At 41.8% G+C, this 13,701-nt stretch overlaps 1 protein-coding gene across 1 annotated transcript in view; it reads right to left on the bottom strand.

The window, feature by feature from the left end:
• The window catches only part of sez6a (seizure related 6 homolog a), a gene marked incomplete at its 3' end in the record, with an annotated part of 51,811 nt that overhangs the window by 26,042 nt on the left and 12,068 nt on the right, over nucleotides 1–13,701 (bottom strand). The window contains exon 3 of the mRNA XM_080779813.1: nucleotides 4,805–5,000. Coding sequence (XP_080635939.1) covers nucleotides 4,805–5,000 — 196 coding nt within the window. The remainder of the gene's footprint in view (nucleotides 1–4,804; nucleotides 5,001–13,701) is intronic.

The following is a 13,701-nucleotide window of genomic DNA, read 5'->3' as shown; positions in this document are numbered from 1 at the left end:
TTCTGCAATATGAGTACTTTTAGTACTTTAACCCATTCTGACCTGGCACCCATTTGGTGTTAGCATCATGTTATGCTTTAGCTATTGAAAAATAGCAGATCTACAAGCTCATATCGCGCCACCGAGTGGCGCGATACGAGCTTGTAGGTCTGCTATTTTTGAAAAATCGAAGAACGACTGACATTTTTAGAATCTGATCTCAGGTCAGAATGGGTTAATCAGACCAGTGTGTCCAGTGGAAACCTGGTATGAATCTGATCTCAGGTCAGAATGGGTTAATCAGACCAGTGTGTCCAGTGGAAACCTGGTATGAATCTGATCTCAGGTCAGAATGGGTACATTTTGAGTACATTTTGATGCCAATACATTTGTACTTTTACTCAAGTAAATTTTGAATTTTACTTGTAACGGTAGTAGTTAGTTATTTAGTTACAGAATAAAGAGTAACATTTGTAACAATTGACCAAAAATGAAAGGGCTGTACTGAAGCCGAAGCTTATTATGGCCACCTTATTAATATTTCAATGAGTTATTACATAGAAAAAGGAGACAAAAGCAAAACACTACATTGCAGTATTGATACTTTTACTTTGCCACTGTGCAGCACTGCATTCTCCAGAAGAAAACCAGTGGTTCTGAGACAGTGCAAATAAAGTCACCTGTAAACATGTTAACCTCTACACTAGCCTCCAGGTCGTAATGGGTCTTTCTCATTAATGAAACCTTGCCTAGTGGCCCCAAGTTATTTAATCTTAATAGCCTTTATTGAACTGATGACCGTTAAAATAAAGTGTTTAACCCGGCCACATAAATATCAATAGCATCACGGCAGAACTACTGGCCCGTCTCTCTCTCATACTGAATCACTTTCCCAGGGACAACTCTATTGATCTAAAAATGCATTGCTTCCGTGCAGAGTGAGTGTATTAGTGTTTGCCTATCCTGTATAGACGAATCCACGGAGGGGTGCCCTGGGCGCAGCCATAGCTGAGGTGTAACATGAAGTGCAGCGTGACACCTCAGCACTGATTGCCTACACCTGGCCTACAGGGCAAGGCTCTGTGGATTCGTCTATACTATAGGAACAGTTATGCCTGGTTCAAGCTTCACTATAGCAGATCTGCAAGCGCATGCTTACAAGCATTTATGCTTGTAGATCAAGTATAAATCACCGGTCATTCTCATCATGTTATCCAGTGATCCCCTAGGAGCACTTGACTGACAGGTGAATGCATGAATCGTGATGGACAGAGTCCAGGATGGAAATTATGACTCCCAACAACACTGGTAGCCTTTGGTCCAAAGCTTTAGTGCTCAACTGATGGTGATTAGAGGTGCAGACTGTCTCATAAACAAACTCAGTCTCGTATTAGGTACATGCTTTTCAGCCCCTCAGGGCTTTGTCAGGCGGATGTGACCTACTATTTGCAGTTATGCAAATTTCAACAACACAATACAATATGTTCATCAGTGTATTCTATTCCTCAGTGACACTGTGGGTGTCGTTATCAGTGTTTTCTGTTGATGTAGTAACAACACTGTGATTGTGTGAATTTGCTTATGCATAGTGCGGGATAAGGTAAATGGTGCATTTATAAATGTGTATGTAAAGCGCATTTATCCAAAGACGCTTTATGGCATTACATTCACCCATTCACACACATATTCATACACCGGTGACAGAGGAAACCGTGCAAGGGACCAACCTGCACATCGGGAGGACTGGAGCAATTTGGGGTTCAGTGTCCTGATCAAGGACACTTCGACACTAACTCTGGGAACTAGGAACCTTGCGGTTCATATCCGGCCACTCTACCCCTGAGTCACCGCTATCATATATGCGTGTGCAGAAACAACCTTTGTGCTTAATGGATGCTCCACCTTTCATGTGCGCTTCACAGACTTTTAATACCCGTACTACCCGTACACCTCCCACCACCACCACCAACCCCCATCAGTTCACATGTGATCACATCCCAGTGCTACTGCTGTTATGCATCAGTCTGCCATCAGAGGCATAGCCTCAATGCTTTGGCAGACATTAATTACCCTGAGCCCAGATCCCATCGCTCCACAGATCTGTCTGCCACGCCACGCCTGTCCAATCACATTTCTCACAATTATCAAAGATAAGGTGATACTGTGCATTAATTGAAATGTCTCCAGCAATCTACAGTAAACACTTGTATCCCTTTGAAATGTGTGGAAATAGGTCCACGTTGCTGGCATGTTTGGGGGGGGGGGGGGGGGGGGGGGGATGCTTGGACATAACAAAACAACAGGGTGTAGATGTGTGTCACCGATGCCATTTAGGAAAAACTCACGAAAGTCCATTATCTTCTTTTGAAGATTTCCAAGAATCAAGAGGGGTTCATTTCCATAATTGCTTTATGGTTTTTGATGTCTTATGATATTCCTGTCATCTTTTGATTCTATTCTTTGATTTAATCTCCCTCGCTGATCTCCATGCACCGCCTCCTCCCACATGCTTCCTTTGCTTTAGCATGGCTTTTATCTTCCGTATCTTTTTTATCATTAAAAGTGCCCAACCCTTGACGTGTGCCACTTGACGTTGAGCGGCATTCGGAGCGGCAAGCTTTCCGTGGAGTTCAAACGGTGAAATCACACTGAGAGCTGGGCAGAAAGAACAAAGCACTCACATCAGCCGCTGCTCCTAAAAGGTATTGCGTGCCATACAGTATGTATGAGCTACACAACATGTGACACACTGCATGTGAGCTTAAGATCTGCTATTTCTGATGAACATTTGCACAATACGGACGCTATAGGGTTGAAGTGGCTTCCATCTGGGCCTTGGCCTTCATGAAGTGGCTGAACCTTTGCTCCCAGCATCAAGGCTCCCAGCTATTCACAGTGTGTATTGCATCTGCACTGCCAATAATACTGTGCATTTTTAGAGATGGTAACCATTGAAGCCCTTTATATATTGCCGTACGACAAAGGCTATAGGACATTTTAAAACACAATAGGTTTGGCTATTACTTTTGCTACAGGAAAAAGTGTGTGTGTGTGTGTGTGTGTGTGTGTGTGTGTGTCTCTCTCTCTCTCTCTCTCTCTCTCTCTCTCTCAAATCTTGCAAACTACTGGACCGATCAGCATCATATGTCTTGTCACACTGCCAGCAGGCCAAGGAACTCAAATCCTTATTCAACGACAACTTATGTCATCTTTATGAATTCACTCGGGTCTCTTCAGCTACTGACGTACAACACATTTTCCCAGAGGTTTATTTTTTTGCATCTAGTCAACTAGTAAAATCACTAGAAGTGAAAGCAATATACATTCATAAACTTGACACATATCCCACAAGCCACGAGTATTTATGTTTGTGCACATTCAACTCAGTCCGACTCCGAGCTGTCATATTGGGTGCATTTTGGTCGCTGGTTATCAGATTAATCATGACATTTTAAATGGTAACAGCTGGAGTCACAGATGTCACCAATGTTGTGATATGATATGTTTCACTGATATGTGAAATACAGAGCATGTTTTGCTAAACAGACTGTAGGGGTCTGGTCCCCCTTTAGACCAGGGATTATAACTTCCCATGCGGCATACTTTCAATTCTTTGATTTCTTTCTATTGCAATTCCCTCTACACCGGCATCAAATAGTCGTCAATTAGACGACTGCAATTGGTCCAGAATGCTGCTGCTCGCCTATTGACTGGTATTAAAAAAAACGAGAGCGGCAAGCTTCCGTGGAGTTCAAACGGTGAAATCACACTGAGAGAAATATAACCCCTGTACTGGCCTCACTTCATTGGCTCCATGTTAATTTTAGGATTGATTTTAAAGTTCTCCTATTTGCTTTTAAATCTTTAAATGAGCTGGCCCCCGAGTATCTCTCTGAAACAGCCTGCCCTTACATATTAGATATCTGCCGAGTCTATCAATGTCTCTAAGTCTCTGCTTATAAGACTCATTTATTTTCTTTGGCTTTTAATCCCATCTGAGTTCATCCAACGTTTGTCTTATTTTAGCTTTTTGTGCCGGTGGTGTCCATGTTTTGTCCCTGCTCTTGGTCAGGCTGAATTAAACACATGCATTTCCCTTTAGGAAATGTATATTGTCTGAAACAATATGTTTGATATTACCGGGTATACTAATGTGAAAATGGTCCAAATTTGGCTAACTTTGACTTTCTTTGGTGGTTTTCATGGTGTGTTGTGAGCTTGTAAATGTGCTATTTTTTGGTATTTGTCGTACAAAGAAGTATGTAAGAAAATACCCCCCCCCCCCCCCCCCCCTCTACACACTATCTTAAAGATGGAAGCAGGTATATGTATACAATCAGGTATAAATCTCAGCCTCCTGGCTGAGATTTACTCTCGATTGATTGCACCCTGATCAAGACCTTGAGGCCGCATTCGACATGCATCGGTCATCTATTGACTTTGCTCTGATATTAAAATAGTATTTTCACTGCAGTCTGTACCACTGGGAAAACAACACAGCACTTCCTGGACATTTTTGCTGCGCGCACCTTACTAGTAGTTTGATAAAACGTGTGAACACGTGGCTGTATTCTTCATACCTGTATTTGGAACAATGCATTTAAAATAATCCCTGTGGACAGTCTGCACGCCTCCCCTCGGAAACTGAGTGGAATCTCTTCAGTCTATAATAAATGACAATGCCTTGTGGAGAGCACCAGCCTAATATACAGTAGAGTTCTACTCCACTACACCTTTTTGTAAAGCTGGATGAAAGTATACTGTGTTGCTCTCCCTCTTACATGAGCAGCGGAGCCTGGGCTGAAAGAGTGTTATCAAAACTGACCTTGGTAGTGCAGCAGGAGGGATCCAGGCTGAGGCTGATAGTTGTTGTGGAAGCGGATGGCGATCTGGTTGCTCCAGCTGCGTAGCACCAGGCCTGGAATCAGTACTGACTCGTTGGCCAAGATGGAGGGCTCCCGGCCTCCTGTGTCCTCCACTGTCACCGTGTGCTCCCCCTCCGTCACGCTCACATTGAGCACCTGGAAATGTACAGAGCCCATGTGTTTTAATGACAATGACGTGCGTGCGTGTGTGTGCGTGCGTGCGTGCGTGTGTGTCTCTGCTGTTTATTTTATTGAAGTGGGTGTTGGAGATTTTGGGGAGAGATGGTGGGTGATCCACAAGAAAGCATTTAGTATTACTGTCCATTGTATATGGGGTGTATGTAATGTGAGTTCATAAAAAGCGGTACAGTACATAAAAAGCGGTACAGTAAGTCAACCTGAAAATATCAAGTTTATTAAAGAGCTGCATGTGGTGACCCCTGTTACTGAACAAGCACTCTATATAGCAATGATTAGTTCGGAATATAGAGCTATTTAACACAAATATATAAATTTCAATAACCTTTAGCACATGAACCCGTAGCATCCCTATTTCTGAGCAGATAAACATTTGGCAATGGCAGATCTACAAGCTTACAATGCATCCCAACATGGCAGATCTACAAGCTTACAATGCATCCCAACATGGCAGATCTACAAGCTTACAATGCATCCCAACATGGCAGATCTACAAGCTTACAATGCATCCCAACATGGCAGATCTACAAGCTTACAATGCATCCCAACATGGCAGATCTACAAGCTTACAATGCATCCCAACATGGCGCATTGTGCTCATGTAGATCTGCTACTTTCGCTATTTGATATACAATAAAGTACATAGGGTTTACTGTACGTAGTTACATTCAAGCCAGGGACAGTCCACTGATGGATAACGGCAAAAAAAAAAAGCAAAAAGCATTGTGTGTTATTTTGTTCAGATTCGTAACAACAAACTCAGGGTGAGATGTGTTTCATTTAGCCGATTGTTTTTGATGAATGGTAACGTCTGCCCGGGTCATTCCACACACGGTTGGCTTCTTCCCTCTTAGTATTCAGGATCTGTATCAGTGGTTAAAAACGCTATTTCTATTCTCCCCTTTTCCTGCCAGTTACGGCTATCCCCTTCCACCTGTTTGAACAGCAGCTGCTCCTAAACCTGGCGAGGGGACCTCCAGGGGATTGCATGTGGTTAAACCCTCTCAATAACGCAATACCCACATACAGTATTTAACCACTTCAACCCTCAATTCTTAGTGCCACGGACCCGAGTTGCAGCTGTACTTAAGTTCAGTTCACTCTTCACCAAATGTCTTCGCCAAAAATAGAGGCCAATATGTTCCCCACGCACGCACGCACGCACGCACGCACGCACGCACGCACAAACAATGAATAATCTGTAGTTAGTTTGTGTGTGTGTGTGTGTGTGTGTGTGTGTGTGCGTGTGTGTGTGTGTGTGTGTGTGTGTGTGTGTGTGTGTGTGTGTGTGTGTGTGTGTGTGTGTGTGTGTGTGTGTGTGTGTGTGTGTGCGCACGCACGCGCACTATATACACAATAGGAACATGGACACATAGCAGAATGGCAGCGGCTCTTGATAGCTGTCACTCAGTTGAAATGAAACTGGTGACATGTGCCGAGAGAAGAGACTTTTATTGTATTTCGTAAAGTGAGACAGCCACCGTTTGTGTGAGAGTGGAATACTATGTTTTTTCCCCCCCAAGTCAAATCAATAAGCCAACAATCTTTTTATAATTACAAAAGATATACGAGATATTGTAATTATTGTCATACAATTCCGTGGGTGTAGCGATCTTTAAAGAACATCATTCCCGTATGTGATCAAAGAATGCCATGAGTCTTGGTGCATCTCTTGTCATAGACTCTCAAGGGCACCAGCAATGACAGAGCCTTAGGCACGGTTCCTTTCTTACTTGTCTTTTTTCGTCATTACTGAAAGCTCAGTGTTTTGCAAAGTGGGTTACAGTATGTGGGCTGAAAACCTGCAGTGAGGAATACGTGTGTTTGTTCATCTATAACCTTCTAATTCACCTCACGGTGGCGTCTGTTTATATAGGGAATTCCTCTGCAAATATAAAGCTACACTGAAGAAAAATTGAGCTTAAATTTTGCTCTTATCCTGATACTAATAATATTATCTTCATTGTGCCTTCGTTACTGAAGTGTGCTTCATTAAATCATGTTATTTATTTATTGAATCGCAAACATTTCACATTTCTTGATAAGCTATCTTTCTGTTTGTGCTTGAAGGTTTTGGCCCGACAGACAAATGATTAGACCTATCTACCAAACAACTGACCAATAGACTGTGATATTCCTATCAAATGACTGACAGATAGGTTGGCCCTCTAGGCCTACCTATCATAGTTACTGACAGAATGCCCTATAGGCCTACCTATCATAGTGACTGACAGAATGCCCTATAGGCCTACCTATCATAGTGACTGACAGAATGCCCTATAGGCCTACCTATCATAGTGACTGACAGAATGCCCTATAGATAGACCTACGTACCTATCATAGTGACTGACAGAATATCCTATAGGCCTACCTATCATAGTGACTGACAGAATATCCTATAGGCCTACCTACAGTATCAAACGACTGACCTACGTCCTGGTGACTATTGGTGTGAGAGATGAGTTTCACTTTTACCAGGCATTTCATGCTTTCGTGATCGAATGCGGTTCTGTTTGGTGACATCTTGCACATTGTGCTGCCATTGCTGTATCTACTTTTAAGGGGACACACATACAAATTGTACACCATAAAAATTAAATTGATGTGACTTTTCTTTTACGTACAATTTAGCCATTTAGCCGACACTCTTAATACAGAGCAATTTACAGTAAGCATGAACAACACAAATTCATAAGAAATAGTCATCAAGAATCATAATAAGCTAAGAACCTACTTCTCAATGCCTTTCTTCTCCCTACTCAATCTCTCCCATGTCTACCCTCTAACTCCAAACACAATTATGTAAAGCTTTTGCTTCGATGAGAGATAACTTCTTGCCAGTGCCATGCAATGCTCATACATATTCCAGTCAGCATTCTCTCTACAAATATCAGTCTGTCATCATCAAGGTAGATGTCCTGCATGCTAAAATCTTCTCCAGGGAAGATAGTAAAAAGCAATAATACACTGTCTAAGTCAAGTGCGTAGTGACAGGTGCTGGGAGGCTTTTTGAGAGTGATTGTATCATTTGTTTCATAGAAATTCATAGGAATCTACTATAAACCTGTTGTGCCACAGCTACACCAATGGACAAGTAAAACAGCACAACAGTATACCTGCAAAATAGACTCTGTAACATGTTATCACACAAAGTCTAACCACTTACTTTCACAAATGACATTAAAAGTAAAAACAAATAAAAGAGATAGCCTACTAGGTTATTGCCCGGCAGCAACAATATTTATTATTGATAGACTATGTAAAGTGCATCACAAATATGCAAATATGCAAGTAGTCAATGTGATCATAATTAAAAACGATTAACAATTGTATTTATTATTGAAATTAAATTATTTTGCTCCCAGACTAAAACCGTTAAATAAATAAAGCTGCAATATCTTATGTCATAATATATCATATTTTTTGATTCAGCACACAAATGTTGCTGTCTCCGTCTTGGTCCTCACCAAACAACTCATTTATTTAAAAACTTTCTTCTGTGCAAAATAGAGAATGTATATCAGAGGAATTCAGAGAGTAAAAATAAACTACTGAAGTAGATTTGTATTTTCTATTTTGTAAAAGAAAGAATTCCCAATGTCACTGATTGTTCCTTGTTAAGAATAGTCGACAGCGACACATTTAGTAATGTTGATAATGATACAGCTAATCAATAGCATTCATCAATGATTTTACATCACAGCAAGCACAGTGAACATGTGATTGATCACTTATCTGAACATGAGCACCGACAGACTCAGAGGCCTCATGCTGCCGTCACACTGCCAGCCACAAAGCAACAGGCCACCCCTTAATTTTGACATTTTCAAAGGGAGCCAGTTGACGTGAAGATACAAAGCCTGATGTTTGTAGCTGATACAAAATCTACAAAGCTACAATCCAAGTTGAGCTGGCTTCAACTGCAGCAGCTACAAAACCCCCCAGTCTCTCTCTCTCTCTCTCTCTCTCTCTCGCCACAATTCCGTCAGCCATTTCCCTGTTCTTTTTCATCCCATGTTTGCATTATATTTTCTTTTGTGTTTTTCTCGCTTGTCGGATGCACGCTTGACGTCAACAAGCGCGTTGATCAACGCTTCAGCGATGACTCGGCGACAGATAAGCTGTGTCACTTTGTAGATTCTTATTTAGCTGCCAGTGTGAACGCAGCATTAGCGTAACTGTAGTAACTATTTTGAGAAAGTCACTAACAGCGTTCACATTAAGGCCGGGTGCAATTTGATTCGTTTGACGAACCGTTGCACCGCGCCGAACGGTTCATCAAATGAATTGATTATAATAAAGTCCAGTGTCTGCAACAGTTAACCAGTTTGAACCTGCTGTCTCCAGTTTGGGTAGTTCATTTAATATAAAGAGATTGTTATGCAAGGGATAATGTATGACGCGGCAGTAGTTGTTGATGAAGAATAAACACTGAGAAGGGCATTATTTTAACAACTACCTTTGTGTCATAGATTATCCTGCTTATTACACGGCTACTTTATTAATAAATTCACCCAAAAGTAACAACAAAACGAGGTATTTCCTTGCTTTTACGGTATTGATTTGAAAGTATATCCATAAGTGTCGCGGCTGGCCGTCTGCCCAGCTGCAGCACAGTTTCCTCAGAAAACAAGGAAGTGAGTGAAATCCAAGCAGCGCAGCAGGTGCTCTGAGGCTTTGATTAGGCATCGGTCTGTTATAGAGCAGAGCGGTCATTATCAAGAAATAACACACCGCTGAATTCAGCGATTGACCAATCAGAATCAAGCATTCAACCAAGCCATGTAATAAACATGTATTATCTTCTCTGATCTTAACCCATTCTGACCTGAGATCAGATTCATACGAGGTTTCCACTGGACACACACTGGGTCTGATTAACCCATTCTGACCTGAGATCAGATTAAAAAAAATGTCAGTCGTTCTTCGATTTTTCAAAAATAGCAGACCTACAAGCTCGTAGCGCGCCACTCGGTGGCGCGCTATGAGCTTGTAGATCTGCTATTTTTCAATAGCTAAAGCATAACATGATGCTAACACCAACATGGGTTCCCGTTCAGAATGGGTTAAATGGTTCTTCTAATGTGCAGAGCAGAGAATAATTATAGGAGAGCCTGAAAGGCAAGATATAATAATATTCAAAGTTGCATTTAACATTTTATAAAATAAAATGTTCTCAAGCTATTTATGTCCCTAATCTATTTGTGAGTTATCTGACTGAACATCAATTAGAATGTTTTTGGTGTTGATTCATACAATTAAACAAATATGACATTTAATGTTTTTGATTAATCATAAAATGTATCAATAGAAAAATATAGAGACAATTTCGTCAACAAATAAAATCTAGACGAAAATGTTTGCAAGCGACTAGTGGACAAAAGATCCAGTATAAGTAAGACAGAAGTCATTTTACACTTGGTTGCATGCTGAAGATAGCAGATCAACAAGCTCACAACGCGGTGCGCCGCGACGCGCTGTGAGCTTGTAGATCGGCTATTTTCAGCAAGTATAAAATCAGCCATTACGACGGCATTAAGGCCCGCCAAAATACATTTTAGTATAACTAAATCAACTAGTCGACTAAAATCTTATATTTAGTCAACTAAAACTAGACTAACACTAAACATTCCAGGTGACATTCCATTCCTAGGCTCACTAAACTGATCCCAGAACTAACACACTCAAGTGTCACCAATCACCAGGGACATTGTCCCATGCTCAACCAATCACCAGGGACATTGTCCCATGCTCAACCAATCACCAGGGACATTGTCCCATGCTCAACCAATCACCAGGGACATTGTCCCATGCTCAACCAATCACCAGGGACATTGTCCCATGCTCAACCAATCACCAGGGACATTGTCCCATGCTCTTTTCACATTGGCCTGTTATAGTGCCACCAGGGCCTGGCTTGGTGGAGACCTGTGCCCCGAGAGGCACTTTATCTGGTTCTGCTCTGTTATCGCCCGTCGCCATGTTTCATTGGAAAGGTAGCAAGACACATTTTCACAATGCTTAATTATAGAGCTTCAGCTGATAAAGTAACTGCGTGTAAGACATTGCCAAAATAATAATCATAATGCGGGAACCTGTAATGACATTTTATGTCAGATCTTGTTTTTCTTGTTTTTGTTTTCTGTTTTGTTCGTTTATCTGTAATATGCGTATGTGTGTAACCTATGTTTGTTACTCTACTAGTAAGTAGAGTGGCATGCATGGTTCGTCATGTGAGTAAAAGAAACCATTGACACCTTTGTACACCATTGACACTTGAAATATCTGATAATGTCAATGAAATATCATTATAAAAACAAAAAATAGTTGCAGCCCTACATTGAAAACAGTTCACATTCACATATAAGCAGGTTGTAGGGAGCGGGGTGGGATTTTGACCTTTGCCACCACTCTCTATTCATGTGGCAGGCAGGCTTATAGTATGAGGGACAGGTGAGCGAGCGGTGGGTGTAAATTTGCACCGCCAGATAGGCTGTCTCCACAGGGCACTGTCGTCTGTCATCCACTCTGGGACCTGTCACAGTGTCACAGCAGCCAGGAACAGCTGTCCCGCCTCAATTATGAATCATTGGCCGTGTCAGGAGACATCAGACCACCTTATCTTCACCAGCAGCGCAGCCACAGGTCCAGAGGGAGCGTGCACGCACACGTGCGCACCCACACACACACACACACACACACACACACACACACACACACACACCTCACAATACTCATTGTGGGCTCACATGCATGCAGTACACACTATAGCCATGTAAATACATTCCATACCCCGGTGGATTATAATGGGAGCTGGCTTAAAGGGCAATACTGTTACTATTGTGTCATTATCCATTGTGAATATTGTCCATTGTGAAGTTAACATATTGGACAAGGAGAAAGAGAGCCTATTTCAGATCAGAGAGGGAGAGGGGGGGGGGGGGCTGGGGGGAGATGATGTCAGACCAGAGTTCTATCAGGAAGAGAGTGGAGGTGGAAGGAGGGAGGAAGGAGGGAGAGGGAACCCATTTCACCTAGGCAATAACCCCACCAAAGCTGCGGTTACTGAAGTGAAAATATTGTTTGGATGTCAGTGAATGAAGTTTAAGTGTATTCTTGAGATTTACTAAATTATACACTGCATACATTTGTGTACACAACATTTGGTGAAGACGACCCTTCATGGGCAAAACTTGCTCGCCTAAAGGCTTGCTCGGCGGTGTCTCTTTCGGCTCAACTTTACTTCAGCCATCCCGTTTTTATTGGTTTTAGCTGAGCCGTCACCCTTTTACGTACATTTTTTGGCTTTCAGGCACAACCGATTCTATGAAGTTACTATAGTACTATTTGAGAGTGAGAATAGAATTTGTCAAGTACGTAAATGTCTGAACCATCCAACAATGGCAGAGAATGTTTCCTGCAGTGTCTTTCAAATCAACACCTAATTTTGGACGATGCCCAAACTTCATTATGTTCCAAAATTATTGGTTAGGTCACAGGGTCACAGGGTCTACAGAATTGGTTGTTTTGGAAATTTGGCATGTAGTCATGGTTGCAAGGTACATTATGAGGAAGAAACAGATGCTGATTCAGATACAGGGGAAAGGAGAGAGAGTGCATGTATTACATCTTATCTTAAATCTTAAATCGTATCTATCTACGTACGTGTAAATGCACAGAATCTCTGTCTGTGTGTGCCTGTGTCCACATTTAGCCCATGTGTCTCCCCGAACTCTCCAAAGTTGGTGGTTATAATGACTGATGTCATGTCATAGACAGGTCTCCAGCTACTTTGATAACAGGTATACTGCATTATTATAATTACAATGATACTAGAAAAAATCCTCACGAGAGTCCAGACCTCCCCAACACTGCATTTATCAAGATAGGCCACTTGATTATATTATTATTTATTATTTATGTTTAGTTAATAGTGTCTTTGGGACAGTCAGCTGATCATTCCTAACCACAATAGTTTCTGCAAATCCCCCAATACGTTCTTAATTTGATAACAGACAAAAACTTCACTGCCATCAGTCAATATATTATATAATTGTATATTTTTCAACTGGAAATGTTGATAGCCTACAAAGCAGTAAGAATCAAGTATCCTCTCTGTCCTCCGCTTCTTATTCTTCAAATAAAATATCTCCTGAACTGTGTCGGAATGAGAGAAGAGGGCAATGCGAGTCATCTCAAGGCGAGTCATCTCTTTCCTCCGGCCGTTGTCTCTTCAATCAAACCATTTCAATGAACTGACCATCCTGCAGGGCTAAAACGCCATTCATTGACAGACCGTGGTCTGCTGCCAGGATGTAGAAAAATCTGAAGAGAAGAAACAGACGATAACCCTGAGATCACAGTAACAAAAGACTTGGCTATGTTTGCCATTCTGCACAATGTCTTTATACTTTGTGCTGGAACTGTTTGTGAAAGTCCTTGTACAGAAAGCATCCCAGGAATGCACTGCTGTGCAGCGTGCAGCAACGTGTGAGCGTGTAAAAAGGAAGATGCATGTTATCACATTCCAGGCAGATAGTGGCCTCCTGCGGCTGACAGGTGTGACTAGGGTTACAGGCTATCTGACGACATGAAACATGGCCTCAAGATAATCCATACCATGTGATGCACACTAAAGTCTGTTCCAATGAGAAAAACG

The sequence above is a fragment of the Protomyctophum bolini genome (genome assembly GCF_963924005.1).
Source record: "Protomyctophum bolini genome assembly, chromosome: 13".
Taxonomy (NCBI): domain Eukaryota; kingdom Metazoa; phylum Chordata; class Actinopteri; order Myctophiformes; family Myctophidae; genus Protomyctophum; species Protomyctophum bolini.
This window is presented reverse-complemented; position numbering and strand designations above follow the sequence as displayed.